General features: G+C 46.3%; 8 protein-coding genes across 8 annotated transcripts; 4 read left to right on the forward strand and 4 right to left on the reverse strand.

Annotated features, from left to right (window-relative positions):
• Positions 1–312: 312 nt before the first annotated feature.
• On the reverse strand, positions 313–1,760 carry F4817DRAFT_108522 (3-carboxy-cis,cis-mucoante lactonizing enzyme). The gene is made up of 2 exons (XM_049297441.1): positions 1,210–1,760; positions 313–1,155 (listed from the first exon to the last, which is right to left on the reverse strand). The coding sequence occupies exons 1-2, from the start codon at positions 1,581–1,583 to the stop codon at positions 354–356; spliced, it is 1,176 nt and encodes a 391-aa protein (XP_049159186.1). The 5' UTR covers positions 1,584–1,760; the 3' UTR covers positions 313–353.
• Positions 1,761–3,223: 1,463 nt separating this feature from the next.
• F4817DRAFT_315923 (putative glucooligosaccharide oxidase) lies at positions 3,224–4,806 on the forward strand (the record flags this gene model as incomplete). Its single annotated transcript, XM_049300598.1, has 3 exons — positions 3,224–3,693; positions 3,743–4,277; positions 4,327–4,806. The coding sequence occupies 3 exons, from the start codon at positions 3,224–3,226 to the stop codon at positions 4,804–4,806; spliced, it is 1,485 nt and encodes a 494-aa protein (XP_049159187.1).
• A 363-nt stretch (positions 4,807–5,169) lies between these two features.
• Positions 5,170–7,161, forward strand: F4817DRAFT_108625 (phospholipase D/nuclease). The gene is made up of 3 exons (XM_049297443.1): positions 5,170–5,483; positions 5,540–6,762; positions 6,873–7,161. The coding sequence occupies exons 1-3, from the start codon at positions 5,282–5,284 to the stop codon at positions 7,017–7,019; spliced, it is 1,572 nt and encodes a 523-aa protein (XP_049159188.1). The 5' UTR covers positions 5,170–5,281; the 3' UTR covers positions 7,020–7,161.
• Positions 7,162–8,056: 895 nt separating this feature from the next.
• Positions 8,057–10,405, forward strand: F4817DRAFT_108531 (amino acid permease/ SLC12A domain-containing protein). Its single transcript, XM_049297442.1, has 3 exons — positions 8,057–9,952; positions 10,006–10,155; positions 10,206–10,405. Exons 1-3 carry the CDS (start codon positions 8,457–8,459, stop codon positions 10,243–10,245), a joined length of 1,686 nt encoding a protein of 561 aa, XP_049159189.1. The 5' UTR covers positions 8,057–8,456; the 3' UTR covers positions 10,246–10,405.
• A 160-nt stretch (positions 10,406–10,565) lies between these two features.
• On the reverse strand, positions 10,566–11,538 carry F4817DRAFT_315926 (uncharacterized protein; the record flags this gene model as incomplete). Its single annotated transcript, XM_049300599.1, has 3 exons — positions 10,566–11,121; positions 11,183–11,330; positions 11,400–11,538. The coding sequence occupies 3 exons, from the start codon at positions 11,536–11,538 to the stop codon at positions 10,566–10,568; spliced, it is 843 nt and encodes a 280-aa protein (XP_049159190.1).
• Positions 11,539–14,018: 2,480 nt separating this feature from the next.
• On the forward strand, positions 14,019–15,137 carry F4817DRAFT_315927 (glycoside hydrolase family 43 protein; the record flags this gene model as incomplete). Its single annotated transcript, XM_049300600.1, has 3 exons — positions 14,019–14,282; positions 14,375–14,971; positions 15,033–15,137. 3 exons carry the CDS (start codon positions 14,019–14,021, stop codon positions 15,135–15,137), a joined length of 966 nt encoding a protein of 321 aa, XP_049159191.1.
• Positions 15,138–15,835: 698 nt separating this feature from the next.
• F4817DRAFT_315928 (uncharacterized protein) lies at positions 15,836–16,471 on the reverse strand (the record flags this gene model as incomplete). The annotated part of the gene is made up of 1 exon (XM_049300601.1): positions 15,836–16,471. One exon carries the CDS (start codon positions 16,469–16,471, stop codon positions 15,836–15,838), a length of 636 nt encoding a protein of 211 aa, XP_049159192.1.
• A 717-nt stretch (positions 16,472–17,188) lies between these two features.
• Positions 17,189–19,075, reverse strand: F4817DRAFT_337597 (glycosyltransferase family 32 protein). The gene is made up of 2 exons (XM_049303322.1): positions 18,837–19,075; positions 17,189–18,787 (listed from the first exon to the last, which is right to left on the reverse strand). The coding sequence occupies exon 2, from the start codon at positions 18,703–18,705 to the stop codon at positions 17,569–17,571; it is 1,137 nt and encodes a 378-aa protein (XP_049159193.1). The 5' UTR covers positions 18,706–18,787; positions 18,837–19,075; the 3' UTR covers positions 17,189–17,568.
• Positions 19,076–19,356: the final 281 nt, after the last annotated feature.

Here is a 19,356-nt window from a genome sequence, read left to right on the forward strand (position 1 = left end):
TATCATAAATCAGGCCTAAGACAGCGAATATTTTCTACAGGGGAGACAATATAACCTACCACCATATCCAGTAATTAAAATAAATATTGGATAATGTTGGAAATTATGATTATGATCAGATGTATAACGAGATAGAAATAATAACAAATACCTATACAAAAACTACGCACCAGGGAAGCTTATTGATGACACGAATTTTAAAATATATATAATCCTTTTCTGTATATACAATACGGGGAAACACAATGCCGATGAAGTCTTATATACTTAAAGTTAAACCATCGAGCAACACTTGAGTCCAAAACATCATTTTACCTAAGGAATCAGAATTTCTTTCCCCTTTTCTTATCGATCTACTCGACCCACACAACAACGCTCAGCCCATCTTCTTGCTGGGGAGTGCCAGGTGTCGCAATCGGTAGGTTGGCTACGAGGTCACCTAGCTTGCCTGTCTCGGGGTCACGTGCGATGATAGCTACGTTGCTGCTCGTCTGTCCGCCGACGGCGACGAGATTACCGGCCTTGTTGATCGAGAATGTACGAGGGAACCAGGCGTGCGCGGGGGTGGCCTCGACGAACTTGATGTCGCCAGAGCTAGGGTCAATGCTGTATGTGGCTAGGGAGTCGTTTTGAGGACCGAACGTCTCGTCGGCTCGGTTGGCTGCGTAGAGGAAGTTACCCGAGACTTGGACTTCGGCAGCCTTGGAGCCGTTAGGGGCTACACTACCTTCGGCGTACGTGGCCAGCGTTTGGGTCTTATTTAGAGATAGACACCCCCCGTCAGGGTAGGACACAGTCCAGGCAGATACCGAGTTACCTAGCTCATTCACCGTGTATAGCCTCTGACCGTCCGTGGAACCGGCGGTAGGCGCCCACCAGGCACCGTGGCGTGGCCCGTCGCCTGCGCCAGCGACGCCCGGCACGCACGCTGTAAGGTCACCCGTCTCAGCGTCAATGCTAAAGATGCGGATTAAGTCTGCGCCTAAGTCTGGCACGATAAGGTATTTTCCGGTTGGGTCAAGCTGGGCAGCGTGTGGGTGAGGCGCATTCTGTCGCGAGTTGGGTCCAGGCTCGGACATGTTGAACTTGGACTGCGCCAGGACGGTTGAAGCTTCAGACAGGGGGAGCTTGTACCTCGTCAATGTTGATGGGTCACTAAGGCAATTGTTAATCCCTAACCGCGACGAGGGGACACGGATAGTCTCTTACTATTCGACTGTAGCGATGAAGCTGTTGCCATCCTTACCACCATATGGCGTGCCGTGAACGCTGGCGCCTGAAGTTACGGTTTGTCCAGTTTGCTTCAAGCTACCGTCTGACTCTACAGAGTAAGAGGCAAGTATACCACTTCCATTCCAGTCCTCGTCGACGCAATATACTACTCCCGAGTCCACGTGCAGCCAAGCAGGCAATGTTCCACATCCTGACACGGATGACTTATTGACTAAGGTAGCATTGCTGCCACTTCCAGTGAGAGAGAGCGAGAAGATCTTGCCAGTATAGTGCGATGCGAGTAGATTAGCTCCCAGCACTTCTGGTACTAAGCCCAGTGTTCCTAGAGCTAACGTCTTGAAGAATGCCATGGTGAACTATGTCTTACAATGTAGCGAGAGGAGGGCACCAAGCTAGAGAAATTTCGACGAAAGTGAAAGAAACGGACTAGGGATTAGAATTTTCTTTTTGAAGACGAAGCGAATGCGTTCGCCTTTGAGGTGACGGAGTCGTATCGCGAGGCGAGAACGCTAGGACCTAACGGGTACAGCCTCAAAGCAGAGTCGTGTTTTGCCAGTCTAGGGCAAGTTGTCGCGAACAGATTGCTGCTAGGCAAACCAGGCCGACGAGTTCGTTCCGCGAGCGCAAATGGCAACGACTCGGAACATCATCCCGATTGTGCAACGTTCCGGACGGGAGGAATTACTCTCGGTAGGGGGGTTGAGGCTAATTGATCCGGTACGTCGTCTGAATAGTCAACCCTAGCTTAATTAAAGACCCTGATAAAGCCATCTCGTTGGCTAGATAGCATCGCGTACTTCGTTCGATGTGACGATGCCCCAGAGAACACCCCACACTCCCCGCGACGATCCCGGAGGCACGGTCCTGCGTCCTGATGGACAGACAGCACATGGTAATTACGGCGTCTAATTACAGCCTTTCCGTTCTCGATTACGGGCGCGCAATACGCGGCTGGCGCTTAGGAAGTGTATCCTCTTGGCGGGAGATTATGCACCCCAACTTGGAGGTGGTAGACGCGTGACCTGGTAAAATTTCCAGAGAACCCTTGATATGCCGCACATTGGGCTATGCATGGTCCCATCGCGAGATGGGTCTTGACGACATTGCGTCTATCTCCAGGCTAGAGAGTCGGTAATTGACGCCGTCTAGGCCGTCCGCCTACCATCGGGGGACTTGCCAATATGGCGCATGATGCTCCGTAGGATCATTTGTTGGGGGTCAGGGTTTAAAAACTTCAATCTAAGCGTATCGTAGATGTAAAAGCCTCTTAACCCGACTTGCCGAGCTCAGACGCTCGGCACTCACGAGTAATGACGCAAGTTTCTAGGAGTTATCAAAGGGTCTTTAGTGTTGAAGTATCAAGGGACTAGAAGACGCATATATCAGGTGGTTTTTGTCAATATTAAGCGGTTGTTTGATCTGTACCCCAGAGTGTGGAGGTGCTTTTAATATAGACGCGCGCTTTGGTTGTTGTACTTGATTAGCTGCTATGTCAATGGGCTAGGTTTCATATAGGCTGTATATAATATCGTGCTACTAGAAAACTAGATTGGCAAGCCGAGAAGATCGCCACGATCCCACTGGCGTGGATACAGTACGCTTCGTTCGGGTCAAGATTCCTACGTCTCGGCTTCTCTATCAGAAAGTCTGACACTTAGTCGGTCAATCCCCGGGGGCATCCACCTGGAGAGCCTCCCAACTCCCGAGGATGACGGCCAAGGATGTTCGATATTAAGTATCGGACTATTTAGCCCTATATCGTCGTCAACAATACGTCCGCTATAAGTTAAGTATGGATAGCAGTCTGTGATAAAGTCACAGAGTCGTTCGACACGTCGTTCGAGCATCGCTGGGCTTCTATAGACGGAACTAGCCGAGTCGAGGGTATATCAATCTCTGAAAGATCAGAGATTTAGGACGCCATAGGACTCCTTGGTCGCATCGGTGGCATCTCAACAACAAACATCACCTTCATAGAGCTACTAACAGTATGCATTCGACAACGGCCTTCTGCCTCGGGCTCGTGGCCAGCCTCGCTCAGGGAGCTGTCCTCACCAGGCGTGCTGCTCTAGAGGACTGCCTCTCGAGTAGTGAGACAGTCGTAGATACGATCGGTTCTGACGACTACAACCGCGATATCACGCCTTTCAACAAGCGGTTAGAATTTACACCCGCAGCCATTGCCGTACCAACCACAGTAGAGCAGATCCAATCCGCCATAGCGTGCGGCTCAAAACTGGGGTATAAGGTTACCGCGAAATGCGGAGGGCATAGTTATGCATCTCTAGGTCTTGGCGGAGAGGACGGTCACCTTATCATCGAGCTAGATCGCATGAACTCTGTGAAGCTTGACACGGAGACCAACATCGCGACTGTGGACTCGGGTACGAGATTGGGTCACCTAGCAGCAGAGCTATACGCCCAAGGAAACCGCGCTATATCCCACGGAACATGTCCTGGGTAAGTGTTCAATCATAGCCATAAATGATAGCCGTAACTAACGACTTAGTGTTGGCATCTCTGGTCATGTCCTCCATGGTGGATTTGGCATGAGCTCTCACTCGCGCGGTCTCGCATTGGACTGGGTGGTTGGAATGAATGTTGCATTAGCAAACGGATCGCTTGTCCACACTTCGGCAACAGAGAACAAGGACGTATATTGGGGTCTGCTAGGCGCAGGCTCAAATTTCGGAGTTGTCACAAGCTACGAGCTTAAGACGTTTGAGCCTCCGGCAAATGTCACATGGTTCGTGGTTAATATGCCGTTGAAAACGAACACATCCGTTGCTGCTCTGGAGGCGATAGAAGACTACACCCTGAATACTATGCCAGCCGAGCTAAATATGCGCCTTTTCGCCACGCGCCAGTTCACCCAGCTGGAGGGTATCTATCAAGGAAACAAGACAGACCTCGAGGCTGCGTTGGCGCCATTACTAAACAAGACCGGGACGTCCATAGCGCAAGCCCAGACGACCACTTGGATCAAGGGCCTCGAACACTTCGCTACTATGAAACTTGACCAGACGTACCCTTACACGCAAGTGGTAAGTAACCTGACCTAATAACGTTGATAAAGAGCTGACCTCGCTGTAGCAAGAGAACTTCTACGGCAAGAGTTTAGAGCTGAAGGGGCTGAGCGGAACTGCGGCGAAGAACTTTGCCGATTATTGGTTGGACGTCGCCAAGAAGGAGACAACTCGGTGGTACATCCAGCTGGACCTCCAAGGAGGCAAGAATTCGGCGGTGTGGAAAGCTGACCCGGATTTGACGTCGTATGCGCACCGTGACAAGCTATATATCCTCCAGTTCTACATGACGACAAGCGGCGCTCCGGACAAGGCCTTCAAATTCGTTAACGATTGGGCGGAGACTACGACGGCTCCCCTAACGGCGGACGACTGGGGAATGTATTTCAACTACCCAGACACAAATCTAAACCGCACAAGGGCACAAGAGATGTATTGGGGGAAGAATCTGGCCAAGTTACAGCAACTCAAGGCAGAACTCGACCCCAAGGAACTATTTTACTACCCAGTGTCGATCAACCCCGCGGAGAAATCCGAGCTTCTGTAGCGTAGATATATTGCGTGGGGGAACATTCGCGTACATAAATGCAAGATACCATTTGGTGAGAAGTTTTGAGACGGATAATTTAGCGAAGCGAGAAATGTTTAGCATAGGGTTGAAAAGAGTCGTTTCCCACTATTTCCGATTGAAGTTGAAGATTGGGATAAATATATGAAGTACCTAATAAACAGGAGCAATTAGAGAAAAAGGGCGAAGTGAATTGTCCATGTATCTTCACTTTCAGCCACTATTTGAACATATTTCGTTTGGATAAAATTTGATCCGGTACCTTGATTGGACAAACAAGGATTGAGCCCCACGGGCATTAGGTAAACGAGACATGGTGTGGCTTGTTTCTTACCTTCAAGTCCAGGTACAATGTTGCTCCAGCCTCGGATAGTTTTCTTACAACTTGTCATCGCTAATAAATTCAGTCGTTTGATTATGTTTCAAAGCTTGACTTCTCATTTGCATTTGTATTATGGACCCTATAGAAACTGAGCATACCTCGGATCGTGCGGAACGAAGGAATATTAAATTTGACTCTTTTCCTAGATTTAAAGAAGCATGGAAACATTCCCTCGTAAAACATGCTTCAACTTTACACAATGAATTTCCAGATTATTACCTCTCTAATCCAGACTGTCTAGCAAGCACTACAACAGTAAAATCTTTTCGTCTCGGTTCGTTAATTCTTATTAACCTTCTTTTGAGAACTTTGGCTAACTGAAGCCTATAGGTACTGGCGCATCTATATTCTTGAAATCACTACTTCCTGCAATAACTACGGCTAAACATGAAGTTATTCTTGTTACTTGTTTCTGGGCGCAAGGACCCACTCTGGACGCCTTGAGAGAAACGCTGGAAAAGCTCGCTGAATATCGCCGCGAGCGCATCCGTAGCATCCGTTCAACTAGCCCGGAAGCAAATGTGTTCTCGCCGCTGAAAATACGAATATGTTTCTCATCTAGGTCCCTTTTTCAAAAATTATTCCATCCATTCTCTAAGGACGGGTATGTGTACCCGCCCTCAACATGGACGACGCGGTTAGGGTTGCCAAGCCCGGAAGTTTTAGAGGCTGGACTCATCGATTTGCGTGTTAAAAGTTTGTTCTTCTTACCTTTCAGCGTGATGCATCCCAAATTCCTTATCATCGACCGGGAGAGAGCCTGGCTTCCTAGCTGCAATGTGAGTTGGGAGGCGTGGCTGGAAGGATGTGTCGAAGTCAGCGGCGACGTTGTGACCATCATGGTCGAGTTTTACCGACATGTCTGGGATAGGCAACTTGAGAATCATCTCGCGGGTGGACGTGGTTTGGACTATGACCGTTCTTGGCTTTCAACCCTACTTGAACTCGGCTTAACGTCAGCACCCCGGAATCACGTTGATACTTTCGAAGACTTTATATCGGGCATCGAGATCCCAGCGATACTTCTACCATCGTCTCATCACCGCAATCCTAAGTTTGACCTAATCCCGTGGCACGACCATCCGCCGCCGCCGCCGACGCCTCTCAATACGGCTGTGCTACAACTCTTAGACATGGCGGAACATATCATCTATATTCAAACCCCAAATCTCACATCTGCGGTCGTAATTAATAAACTTTTGGAGGCTTTAAAGCGGGGAGTCAATGTTACTATCGTAAGTAACGAGAGACTCATGCTTCTAGAGCAAATTGTTACAGCCGGGACCACGACATCTCGTTGTCTTAATTCACTGATTAAGAGATATAAGAAACTCAAAGCGCAGCGTCCTCAATCGACAAGCAACGACAGCTGCGCAAATTCAGACCTAGGCATTGACATTGAAGCACAGCAACCTCCATTAGGACTCTTGAATATCCATTATTATTGTCCTGCCTCTAAAAATAAAACTGACGAAATAGCCGGAGAGCCAGTACAGTCGCATCTTAAACTGACTATAATAGACGCTCAATATGTTATACTTGGGTCTGGAAACGTAAGCGAACCCCAGAATCTGAACTTCCTGGCCTCGGGAAACGTTGGGATTGCACCATTTTGGGTTTTGCGTAATCTACCATAGAGATACACTAACAAGACAATTTATAGATGGATCGCGCAAGTTGGTTCACAAGCCAAGAGCTAGGTATTTTGTTCCACTCCGAGGACTTCGCGACAGCGGTTTCCACTGCTGTTTTCAGTACTCTTAGCGGCAGGCGAGAATCGGTTTTTCTCTCGGACGAGTTGAAAGATTGAAATCCTACCATCCCGAGTTTGTTTTATACACTAGAGCAAACTCGCGATAGCAGCGGCAAACGTGAAGTTCTAGTAAGGGATCTCTACCCGGGTAGCCCGGCTAAGGACGAAGCTTCCTTACATTAGTTCTTAGGAAGTCGTTTTGGTGACCTAACCACAAACTAACCGCCTACGGAAGACAAGAGAGACTAGAACCAGGATTCCCCACGCCCAAGGCGCCTAGAATGGGGTTTAGACGACTATTTCGTCAACTTGCCATCTTGATGGGGTTGCAATTAGAACTCTAGTGTAATTCGATCGCTTTTCCCAGTGGCTTAGTTTGCCTACAACACAAATCATGTGAAAAGTTGGATGCTGTTGGATCGGGAACGTTCGTTTCGGGTACCTCGGTTAGAAATTCCAAACCAACTGCATCAACTCTGCATCTTTTTAAGTTCTCGGTCAGTGCTTCGGTATCAATGCGCATACCGTATGGAAAAAAGATATGAGACACGGAAACACAAAACGGAAACATAAAACATATAGAACACATACGTATGGGAATGATGGCGTAGAACTAGATTTTATGGGTTGACCGAGCCTCAGCCGTGGTATATGTAGGTAGCTTTCACCGAAAAACGCCACCGTTTCGCAAGCGGCAGCGGGACACAGGCCATAGGTATTCCAACCAAGAACCTTGGCTCGCTGTTTTATTCGCTAGGTTTCGATAGTAGACTGGTCACAATATTGGCATGCGGTCACAAGTTTCTAGGATCAACGGTCTCGTTTCTATGTAGAAATCAAGGATATACATAATACTGATACTAATCCCCCCACGTATCGGCTGTTGGCAAAGCTGATGTCAGATTCTGTCTCCCGTCGGCCGCTTGCATCGCCGTCGGTGAATCGCAACGAGCCTTATCGGGTACCTGGTTCGCCCGGGGTTAGCTCCCGCTCCGCTCAAGTCACTGATTTCTCGCATGCATATCGTGTCAATACCTATCCTATCCTTAACCGATCGCTGATCACTACCTAGTAACGGGTCCAGTCACATCCCCTAGTTAGATCCCTGTTACGCCCTGCGTCACCACAGCCTTCCTAGGTCGAGCCTAGAACCAAGGCGCCGGATTCGGCTTGGCGCATGCTATCTTTCTCACCGTACCTGTTAAAAGGCCGCGTAGGTAATACTGTTAGAATCCTTCCTCGTCATTCCGGCCTTTTGGCGTTTTCTTGCATTGCCATTTTTGTGACTGGCTGGTTAGATCTTAATCATATAGCCTGGCTTGCTATCGCAAGAAGATTGCTTTTTAACAAGCCGCCGCCTATGGACTTCGTGCAAGAGTTCTTTTGTCTTCTTCTCAAAGGAATTTTCGGCCACCCTAGTGCTATCTCTATCATCTGGTTCTTTGCTCGCTGAAGTATTCGTACTTTCTCTAGATAGAGGAGTAACTCCTCACCATGGCATCTTCGGGTGTCGAATATCCCACCGCCTCAGCCCCTGGGTATGCGGTTGGAAATGGTCTCTCCGATACGGAGAAGATCGCCCTCGGTCGGCAAGACAGCCGGATCGAATCCCTTGCGATGGTTGGTGAGACGGACGGCACGCACCGCAAACTTAAGGCTCGCCATATCCAGCTGATCGGCATCGGCGGCACAATTGGTACGGCCCTCTATGTTCAGATCGGCGCCGCCCTACTCGACGGCGGCCCGGGGAGTCTGTTCATTGCCTTCTCGCTCTGGTGCACTGTCATTCTCGCCGTGACCATGTGTATGGCAGAGATGGTGTCATATCTACCCATCTCCTCGCCGTTCATCCGTTTCGCCGGTCGTTATGTCGACGAAGCCTTCGGTTTTGCTGCCGGCTGGAATTTCTTCGTCTTTGAGGCTATGCTTGTGCCATTCGAAGTGACGGCATGCAATGTTGTCATTCACTTCTGGAGTGATATTGTGCCAGCAGGCGCCATCATTGCAATCGTCCTTGTGCTTTATGCGCTGATCAACCTCTTGGCTGTTGAATGGTACGGCGAAACAGAATTCTGGGCCGCTCTCGGTAAGGTGTTGCTTATCGTCGGATTGATCATATTTACGTTCGTTGTTATGGTGGGTGGGAATCCGCTGCACGATCGATTCGGCTTTCGGTATTGGTACGAACCTGGATCGTTCGCTGAATATTACACGACTGGCTCCCTTGGCCGTTTCCAGGGCTTCATGCAATGCTTGATCCGGGCGGCTTTTACTATTGCTGGTCCGGATTACGTCTCTATGGCCGCTGGCGAGGCCGAAAATCCTCGCGTGGTAATGCCCAAAGCCTTTAATGCCGTGTTCTATCGGTTGACCACGTTCTTCATGCTTGGATCTCTATGTGTAGGAATCCTAGTTCCGTACAACGACGCTGAATTGACCCGGGCATTCGCCAATTCCGCGCCTGGGGCGGCAGCTTCACCGTACGTTGTTGCGATGGATCGATTAAATATCCCAATCCTCCCACACATAGTCAACGCCATGGTATTGACTGCTGCCTTCTCTGCTGGCAATAGTTATGTATATTGCGCATCGAGGTCTCTTTACGGACTCGCCCTCGAGGGCAAGGCACCCAAGCTCTTTACCAAGTGTACGAAAACAGGCGTGCCTATCTACTGCGTGACGTTAGTATTGTTGATCGCGTTGCTGGCCTTCCTCCAAGTAAGCGAGAATGCTGCAGTGGTGCTTAACTGGTTTGTTAGCCTGGTAACGGCATCCCAGCTCATCAATTTCAGTGTGATGTGTGTTACTTACATCTGCTTTCATCGTGCCTTGGAGGCGCAGGGCATCAGTCGCGACTCCTTACCTTACAAGGGCTTCTTGCAACCTTATGCAGCCTATTATGCTTTGTTCGCAACCTTCGTCATGACCTTTATAGGAGGCTACACGGTTTTCCTACCAGGCAAATGGGATGTTCCGAATTTTCTATTCGCGTAAGTGATGTGTTCTAGATACCCGATAGATCATGGCTCACAGTTAAAATTAGCTACATTATGGTTGCAGTATGTCCGGTACTCTTTATTGGCTGGAAGCTAGTTCATAAGACCCGGCATCGTAGGCCATATGAAGTGGACTTGCTCAGAGACGTAGCTGCGGTCGAAGACTACACTAACAAGTTCGTCCCGGCACCGCCCAGGTAAGTTCCCCTTCCCATATCATGTTAGATATCTTGCTTAACAGTCATAGGAACTCTTTCGCCAAGTGGTTCAACTGGCTATTTAGTTAAGGAGATATGTTCCATCTGGGTAAGAGGGCATCTGATAAAAGGTATGGAAATGATGTCGTCCTCCATTTTTGGTATGTACTCCAAATAGACCACGTGATACTGCCAATCATAAACTATCACTGCTGCATCGTGGAGAGGCTTGGGTAAACAAGGAATCCTGATTTCTTTTTGGCTATCCGGTGCCTAAATGCTACCTAACCTAATAACCTCCCAAACGCCGAGGTATGCTTTATAATACATGGATATCATACTTCATTACATAATAAATGCAGGTCGCGATGGGTGTTTTTAAGTTGTTGTGAAAATGGATTTGTGAAGTGTCATCGCCGTGTCCTGGGCATGGGCGATAATTCGATCGGTCTGCTCCTGTAAGGGTCTGAATATCTCCGTTTTGAACCTGCTACAGAGATATTAGATTCCCTGTCCCATGACTCCGGTGTCTCCGGTCGTATTTTCCAATTTCGCTCGTGATTTTGGACCGCTCGCTTTTCTCTGTCTTGCCTTCGCCCATACAAGAATGCTACCACCGCCAATGCCACAATCGCTGCAGACCCAAACGTAGAGCCGACAATTATACCAACTAAGTTAGGTGATAGGGAGTCAGTTGTCGCATGGGTGCCTTGATTAGCTTGTACGGCAGTTGCTACTGGCTCTGGGTAGCCATTGGCGCCCATGATTGTGACCATCATTGGCGGGCGTGTTGATAATGCGCCGGTGGTGTCAACAGCTGTAAGAGGGAGGACTAAACTTGAAGTCGTCGGTACTGTCCGATATAACAGTTCTATTTCGCCGGAGCTAGCACAGAGGGGCATGAGAACCGGATCCCCTATTCCGTATGTTGAAAAGATTTGTCGTGTTTGGCATCGCATTGGACCGCTTTTGAACCGTTAGTTGGGCTAAGATCCACCAAGTATAATGAGACACAGAGTCTTCTTACCAGTTAGACGTTGCGCCTTTCGAATATGCCATCGCATTGTCTTCGCAGCCCGTAGCAATAGCACAAGAGGATGCCGTCGAAGCGCAGCATGCTGCAAATTTGGCCGATGTGGTGAATACGTCGCCATCAGGACAATATATCGGTTTGGCTATTGGCTTGTGTTAGTTATACAGGCTCGGGCTGCGTTCTTCAAAGAGGCTATAAAGAATTGACCTACTTGTAGCTGACGCAACGACGAACCCTACAAAGGGGTCTTTCGTAATAGCCGAAGCTCGAGCTGTAATAGGCGAAGGGCGGTCTGTTGTGGTAGTAGAGGTCCCCGATTGTCCCATAACACCCCACCGTCCAAACGACATTACAAGCAAGGCTACCCGCCACTTCAACATGCTCATCGGGATTGAAATGTAGACTTGGATTTAGATATTAAGGAAATACAGAGAATTGAATTCTCGCGATTCATAATCGATTAGCTAAAGATGTAATGAGTCCCGGAGTCGCGAAGTCGAGGCGTAAACTATAGAAAAGATCGGCAGCGCGAATAAATAAGGCATCTCATTCTCCTTCCCATAATAGACCGCTTCCTGTGCCGCCTCTGGATTTTTGTTTCACGATACCTAAATTAATTAGTTTTTAGAGACTTATTCCTTTGGTTAATATTTGTTGTATCAAGCCTCACGTAATAGGAAGGACTCAAGAATCCTGCAGCCCTAAATCGATCCTATATTTAGAGCGTGAAACCCCCTGTCCAAGTAGTAAGCCGAAGCGAAGTAGGGAATAAAAGCTGCTGTCGTCCCACGTGGAACGTTTCCTTAATGACGGGATAAAGAAACAACTCTGAAAGCTCAGCGCAATCATTACTTAATGTACTAATGTTTCACCTACCTTCGTAACATATCATTCGTTACCTCGTGGCGCAGCAAATAAGTCCCCGTGAAATACCTAGATCAAGATCTTTAAATAAAATCTGGCTGGTGCTTTATTTCATTGTATTTCCTATTTCCTCATGCAATTGAACCACCTGTATGATAGCTCGACTAACCTCGTCGGCTTCCTCCTATAGTCTGACACCATTCTACCCTTTCTGTCTCTGGTATCGAATGTTTCCTATTCTGTACCGTAAATCGTATGAACATTCATTCCTCTATTTTACGCATTGGCTCATTGAACAGAAGTCCTCTTTAAATCCAAACGATTTCATTGGCTGGCTGACTATTTCTTTAACCGACCTACCAGCTTTGATTAGAGTGAAACTATGCTAAATAAGTATGAAGCTTAACGATTCTTAGATACTAGCCTAAATGTAGGAGGTGCCTAGCGGTATGGCTGTGCTCCTTTAGGCGTCAATATAAAATAGCTCGTCTTAAGATAACCACCCAGCCATAGGCCAGTGTTATCTTCTCGCACGATGAGATACTTATTGGAGGCATCGTCCCCCAAAGGTATTGCAGGAAAGGGGTGATACACTAAAAATAGTCGAACTTTACATCATAATCACTGTCTTCGTCTAGGTTGAGAGACGGTTTAGAACTAGTCTTTTTAGGAATAAGATCACGACCCGTGATACTATACTCCTTAAAGTGAATTATCACAAGGCTCGAGTACTTATACATTGCATGATCTTGAAGCTCTTATCATGTCCCGATGGATTGATGGTTGATATGTTGCGCTTATAAAGGTAACCATACCATTAAAAGTACTTATTAGTGATCTTGGCGCCGAATGACATAGTGCTTTATGTTACCCATTGCATTTTCGAATTTCCTGTACCTTAACCATTTCCTGGGAAGACGACCTGATGCTATACCGGGAGAGGTCGTCTCTGCCCCAGTAAAAAGGAATGATTGCCAAAACTTATACCTACGACAAGTAAGCACAAAGCCATTCAACTAAATCGATCTTGCTTGGTATTACCAAGCGAATAATTCTAGTATTTTACTTGAGTATGTCTAGGAAGCAGGTTAAAGAAATCGGCTTATCTATTACTTGCTTAGTCGGGCAGCCCCTATGACGAACAAGGCATATTTCATCAGATGGTAGTCGCTTACTACTGGTCATGTGTGGTGAAGTGAGAGACCTGGATGATGGCTGACCTTAGCGGTGGCTAGTATAATCATGCAAGTGTGAAATATCTTGCGATGCCTAAGTGGCTACATCATTATAGTTATGAGATATGAGAACAAAATCATTTAACTAAAGAAGACACACCCACCGTACCTAACAAAATGGAAGATACATATTTCCAATTTAGGCCGTACTTGTAGATATATGAGGCAGCAGCTAGTTACAATTGATCGTGGGGTATGAAAAGAATACTACGCGCCATAGGTTATCGTGACGTTTAAGCAGACTAGAAACTATACAACTTGGGGTTACTTTATCGGGAGTCAAGAAGGTACCTAAGGTAGTTATATTAGGTAAATTATTGACGGATAGTAGACAGCTAAGACCAACGAGATAAAACAGAAAATTATGTGCTGCCAGCCTTCCCATTTGAATATAGTGCGGATACCATACCATCTTATATCATCGGTGCGCTTATAACTTTCAACTGTAACCACGGCGCGTGTCACATTTGGTATAATTATACTCCACCCTTCCACCGCTAACCCTTCACGGATAAATCTGCGTGGTGATTCCTCCAATGAGATGCCACTAACAGCAGTCGAGGACTCCTTAATTAACAACAATACGAAGATATCGTCTGCTTAACCCGAAAGGGTTGCCTTTCAACCCACCTTTATTAATGGTAATGAACTTCCAGCGAACTGAAAATCTGATTAACCTAAGAACTTCTCTTTTTGGAGTTCGATATTATATGCGGTTAAAAACGATCACGATGCTGTATAACACTATATGGGCGCTTGTGCTCTTTTTAAGCACTGTGTCTGGATATGCTAATCCTGGAGCATGCTCGGGTACCTGCGTTAATACGCACGATCCGTCTATCATTCGACGATCCGATGGCACATACTTTCGCTTCTCTACAGGAGGCAAGATAGCGGTTCATACCGCGCCAGATATTACAGGACCATGGACGTATAAGGGTGCAGCACTCCCGTCGGGGTCGTCAATCGATCTCGGAGGGAACCAGGACCTATGGGTAAGTTTGGAATAGTCAAATGTTTTACTTACGTTCAGGTATTCAAAAAAGAAATAAAAAGAAATACTAACTAAGCGTTACTCTTAAAATAGGCTCCTGAGGTTGCTTTAGTTGGCAACACTTATTACTTGTACTACTCAGTTAGTAAATTTGGCGTGCAAGACTCTGCCATTGGTGTTGCCACTTCGTCTAGCATGGACGTGGGCACATGGAAAGATTTAGGATCAACGGGGATCCGCTCGTCATCTGGGAAGCCGTATAACGCAATCGACCCTAACCTCATCAATGTTAACGGAGCTTACTTCATCACTTTTGGTAGCTTCTGGAAAGACATTCACCAAGTAGCCATGAAGAATCCGCCCAAGGCTGTGGCGAGCGGTGCCAGTGCAGCTCAAGTTGCTTTTGACCCTGTTAAGACCGATGAAGAGGGCGCCTTCGTATTTAAACACGGCAACTACTATTATCTCTTCTTCAGCAAAGGCAAATGTTGTGGTTATGATACAAGCCGGCCAGCTACCGGTGAAGAATATAAGATTCTAGTCTGCCGGTCTACCTCTGCAACTGGTGGGTTCGTGGATGCGAGTGGCAAAGCCTGCACTAACAGTGGTGGAACCGTGGTCCTGGAATCCCATGGAAATGTATATGGACCTGGAGGACAAGGAGTTTACGATGACCCTGTGCATGGACCAGTAAGTATTATGTTCTCCAAGACTATTTGGCACGTGTGACTAACGATATCTCGCACTACAGATCCTTTATTACCACTACGTTAATACCAGCATTGGCTTTGCGGATGGTCAGAAGCAGTTTGGATGGAACACCATCAACTTTTCTAGCGGTTGGCCTGTTGTATAAAAGTAAAGAACTAGCCAGTTCATTGAATAAGAAGACTTGAAGCTTATTTTTGAAGGTCTTTGTAGTAGATAGTTTAGGTACCACATGGTTAAAGCATCGAATAGGGCTCATCATGTCGCTAGGTATAACTCCGAACTCAATACAAAATATAACCAAATTCAATAGACCACAAGAGGTTTACAATTATTTGATTTGAATGCGATCCCCATTAATCCTTTGTTGAAAACATAGATGTTGTTGCCTTGTACAAAGCACAGTGTTGGAAGGTGAAAGACTTGTGAATTTCTGGCCACGAAGAGAGAGCCGAGTTCGCTTTTAGCCGGCAAATACAGACCCTTTTATTTGATCTAGTTAGATAATTGAGCATACCTAACGTGATACCTAAGAAAGGGCCGAGAAGCTGTCAAATTAATGGGTTCCGACAAAAATATTTACATACTTCGCATTTATATTATAAACTCGTCTTAAACGGCTAATTATTAGACTCTATGGGTAAATGAATGAACAAACACATGGACTGACTAAACCGAGCCAAGAATTACTATCGCACAGTTTTGGTAAGGAAACTCAAGGTCAAGACATCGTCACCAGCATCAGGTGGTCGAGTTATGAAGTTGACCCAACTTGGAATGCCTTACCTTAGCATGCGGAATCTGCTTTATGGCTCGGAATCTTTCTTATACTTGATAATTCTTACCCTAAGTGGATTCTGCACAGTCTGCTTGCAATACTTGATCCATGACCGCACAATTTGATCCTGGGCGCTTGTCAGGCGACTGAAGTTTTTCTTTTGTGCCTCCCCACATATGGACAATTTCGTTAACCTTTTGGTCGACCAGATCTCGTGCCATGTCTCTTGAGATACCTTTTTTCAAGAGCTCATCGTAGTTTGTATGGCGATGTCGAATATGGGCATGTACAGCTAAGCGAGCTCTCTTAGCTATATCCAACTTCTGCCTTCTCCCAACTCTTCCACTTCCCTTTTCCGTGGCTTGCTTGACGATTTCTCTTATGTCCTTGAGAGGTATTCGATAGAATTGATTTTTAACAGATTTGCCGAATAATTTCTCTAGCCTAGCATCTCTATTACGGACCCGTCGAGCTCGATTAGCTTTTGTCCTGTCGTAATCCTGTAGGACTTTGATGTGGGTAGTGGTTGGCACTCTAATGCCGAGCCTTCCCCCCTTTCCATTGACGATATAAACAGTTTGGCCCTCAAGATGTGCTTGCCTCCAGCAATGCCCGGTGATATAATTATTTCCTCTTGGAACGAATTGGTATCCTTGTGGCACTGGCGTTTTGGGAGTTGTTGGACAATCGAGATTTGGCTCCATGTTGGTATAGAATTGATGACGCGTTGGAACAACAACCTAAAATAAATCAATAAGAACGTAGCGGGAATTCCTTTTCGCTTGAAGCAGGTGATTTTATACTTGTAGGAAACAAGAATTAAGAAGTCGAGAAAATTGACAATAAAATTGTTTGTTTACAATAATGTTACATGACAATAATTAATTCTTAAAGTGGAAAATGGCAAGCATTAAATAAAAAGACTCAGTTAGCAGGAAAATGGCCATCTAGTTACCTAGGTATCAGATCGCCAACTTGGCATTATTCATCCTTAACTTGTATGAGTTTCCCTTTACACCTTTCACTTGTTAGTTGGGCTTCACAATGAGAATGATATGCTTAGGTATGCACGCAACGAAAAGATTATGATGAGTTGGCAACGACAATGATGACTACGTCGATGCTTAAAGATACGGTATATGAGCGGTATATTGTATATCGATATATTCTCTTAACTGTGTAAGTGAGGAGGCAGGTCCTTATATATAAATTCCACCATGTACTGTACCTGAAAGTGGTCCCTTGACCACTCATGTCAACGGTTGATATTGTTTACGTCCGAGGTATATGTTATTTATGTGTGGTTGAGCATGTGTAAGATGGCATTTATAACTCGGCCGTTGTAAATCAATATAAGATGGCTTACATTAGAGGATTAGATTAATGGATTGATACTTTTAGCTTACTAAACCAGATGTTAGTTTAGTGGAATGAATATTTCATTATCACAGTTCTATCTATTTCTTAAATTACTCAACTAAAGGATATAGCCCCAAGTGGAACACGCCTCCAGAATCAGCTGGCCAAAATCTGTAGAGCCGGTGCCGTCCAATGGCCGTGTAGGACATCATAAAGCGTGAATTACCTTATCCATCGCTCTTATCGGACCTTATAGACCTTATAGATCTATTATATATCGAAAAGTAGCGGATGATAAAATACTACAGGGTTGCTATTCAACCGTTTAACTCTTTGGGATGCTTACCCATATACTAACATTAGGGCTTTTAACTAGACATACTACACGCTATGCTAGCCAACTCCGTAATATGATGAGAATCCAACCTATATAGAACTGCTGCTAGTTCTGATGGACTGCTAGATTATCCTGTAGAAAGTCTCGAACTAGGATGTTAAATCTCGTGTCGCGTGTTCTCACGACCTCGGGAGTCAACTTGCTGAGATGTCTCTCCCAGGCCATCTGACTCCATGCGTGGTAGGCGAGCTGATCCTCATAAAGACTGCCACCGTTCCTGTCTATCTCCGCCGCCCACTTACGCGCTTCGTCCGAGCTGAGCTGCTTATGCATGAATTCGATATGGTCCCACGTCCAAGTTGGCCAGAAGAAAGCGTTAGGTGCTAACGTGCAGACCTCGTCCGGATGTTCTAATTCCAACTCTTTAGGAAGGACAACGCTGTGGTAATTCCACTCCTTAGAAAGATCTGCACCGTTATACTCTCGAAGCCATCTCGCTATAAAAGAGCTGTTCTTCCGAGCGACCATGATGGCGTTACACAGACCCCCACGATTTCCGCCCTCGTGGCCTAGTATTATATCGCGTGGCGATTTTAAGAGAGTAGTAAAGGGTCGGAAACCGAAGGCGTCCATATCCATATAGATACCACCCTGCTCTTGGAGGAGCTTCAAACGGAGAATATCGGATACATGTGCGGCGTGCCAGGTCGCGTCGGGCGAGCTCTTCAGGGCCGTCATCTCTTCAGGTGAATGGTAGACGAGGTCGATATCATCTTTTAAAAGACGTATCCATGGATTCGATAGAGGGGACGCATTGGGTTCGGGCGATGGTGGATCTGCAAGATATGTGTAATGAAGCGAGATCTTGTCTGCTTTCATGCCCACAATGGCACTCCGTATGGCAAGGTAGCAGAGAAAGTCGAAGGTACCTGCGCTAGGCTTGCTATAAGGGTTACTAAGCCCGTATATGAAATGAACATGGTTGGGTATGGGATCTATGTGTTTATCGCTATCGGTGGCTAATCGAGGGGTAAGGCCGTGTAAGCAGTCGAGCTCATTTTGCGTAGGTACGAAATCTTGTTGGACTTTCCATTGGTAGGCGAAAGGCAAAGTTTGGCGCACGCGATCCCCGAATTGTCTTACGGATGGCCAGAAGGGAGGGCTAAGAAGCACCAAGACGAAGACGATGGGGAAGAGGTAGTAAACTCGGCGACGGCGTAGAAGTACCATAGGATGATACATGCTAGGAGTTGTGGGAGATATGCGGATATGTAAACAGGCTCGAGGCGGTTATCTCTCCCCCTTGCGAACAAAATTAGGAGCCCTGGAGAAGATTAAGACCCGAGAAGATGGACGGCGTCTTAATTACGGACCTTCTTGGCAACCCCCAGAGCCGGACAATCGGTTACATTGGCTAGCGCTGGCTGCCGTGTCCGGTAATAATATCATTTATCGCGTAGTGGTAGTAGCGTAACTTGATCTGTTCCATAGAAATGCGAGATGCGACAAATAATATCTCTTTTGTAGATGTTATGAAGAGCTCAAGAAAAAAAGGTTGAGAATACAACTAGCACAAGAATGATATGTATATGTACTCAGATATCTGGCGCTTAGATACATGCATGTGCTCCATGGGATTTAAACTATGACCTAATTGTACTCTTATTAGTGCTACTTCCGTCATACCTAATGCGCTTGTAAGTGAGTTTAATGATCTTACATTAGGTACAACGGGTACGTGCATATAAATGATATATCTTTAACATGTTTGAATTCTGGTTGCTACCCTTATAATTTTTTTTTTCTTTACAAGAATCTTCAAGAGGTAGTTACCTTAATTGAAAATGCGGACTCGAGATAGAAGCTGCATAATGCAGAGCTACATGTACATGT

The sequence above is a fragment of the Daldinia loculata genome (assembly GCF_022478755.1).
Source record: "Daldinia loculata strain CBS 113971 unplaced genomic scaffold F4817scaffold_24, whole genome shotgun sequence".
NCBI classification, from domain to species: Eukaryota; Fungi; Ascomycota; class Sordariomycetes; order Xylariales; family Hypoxylaceae; genus Daldinia; species Daldinia loculata.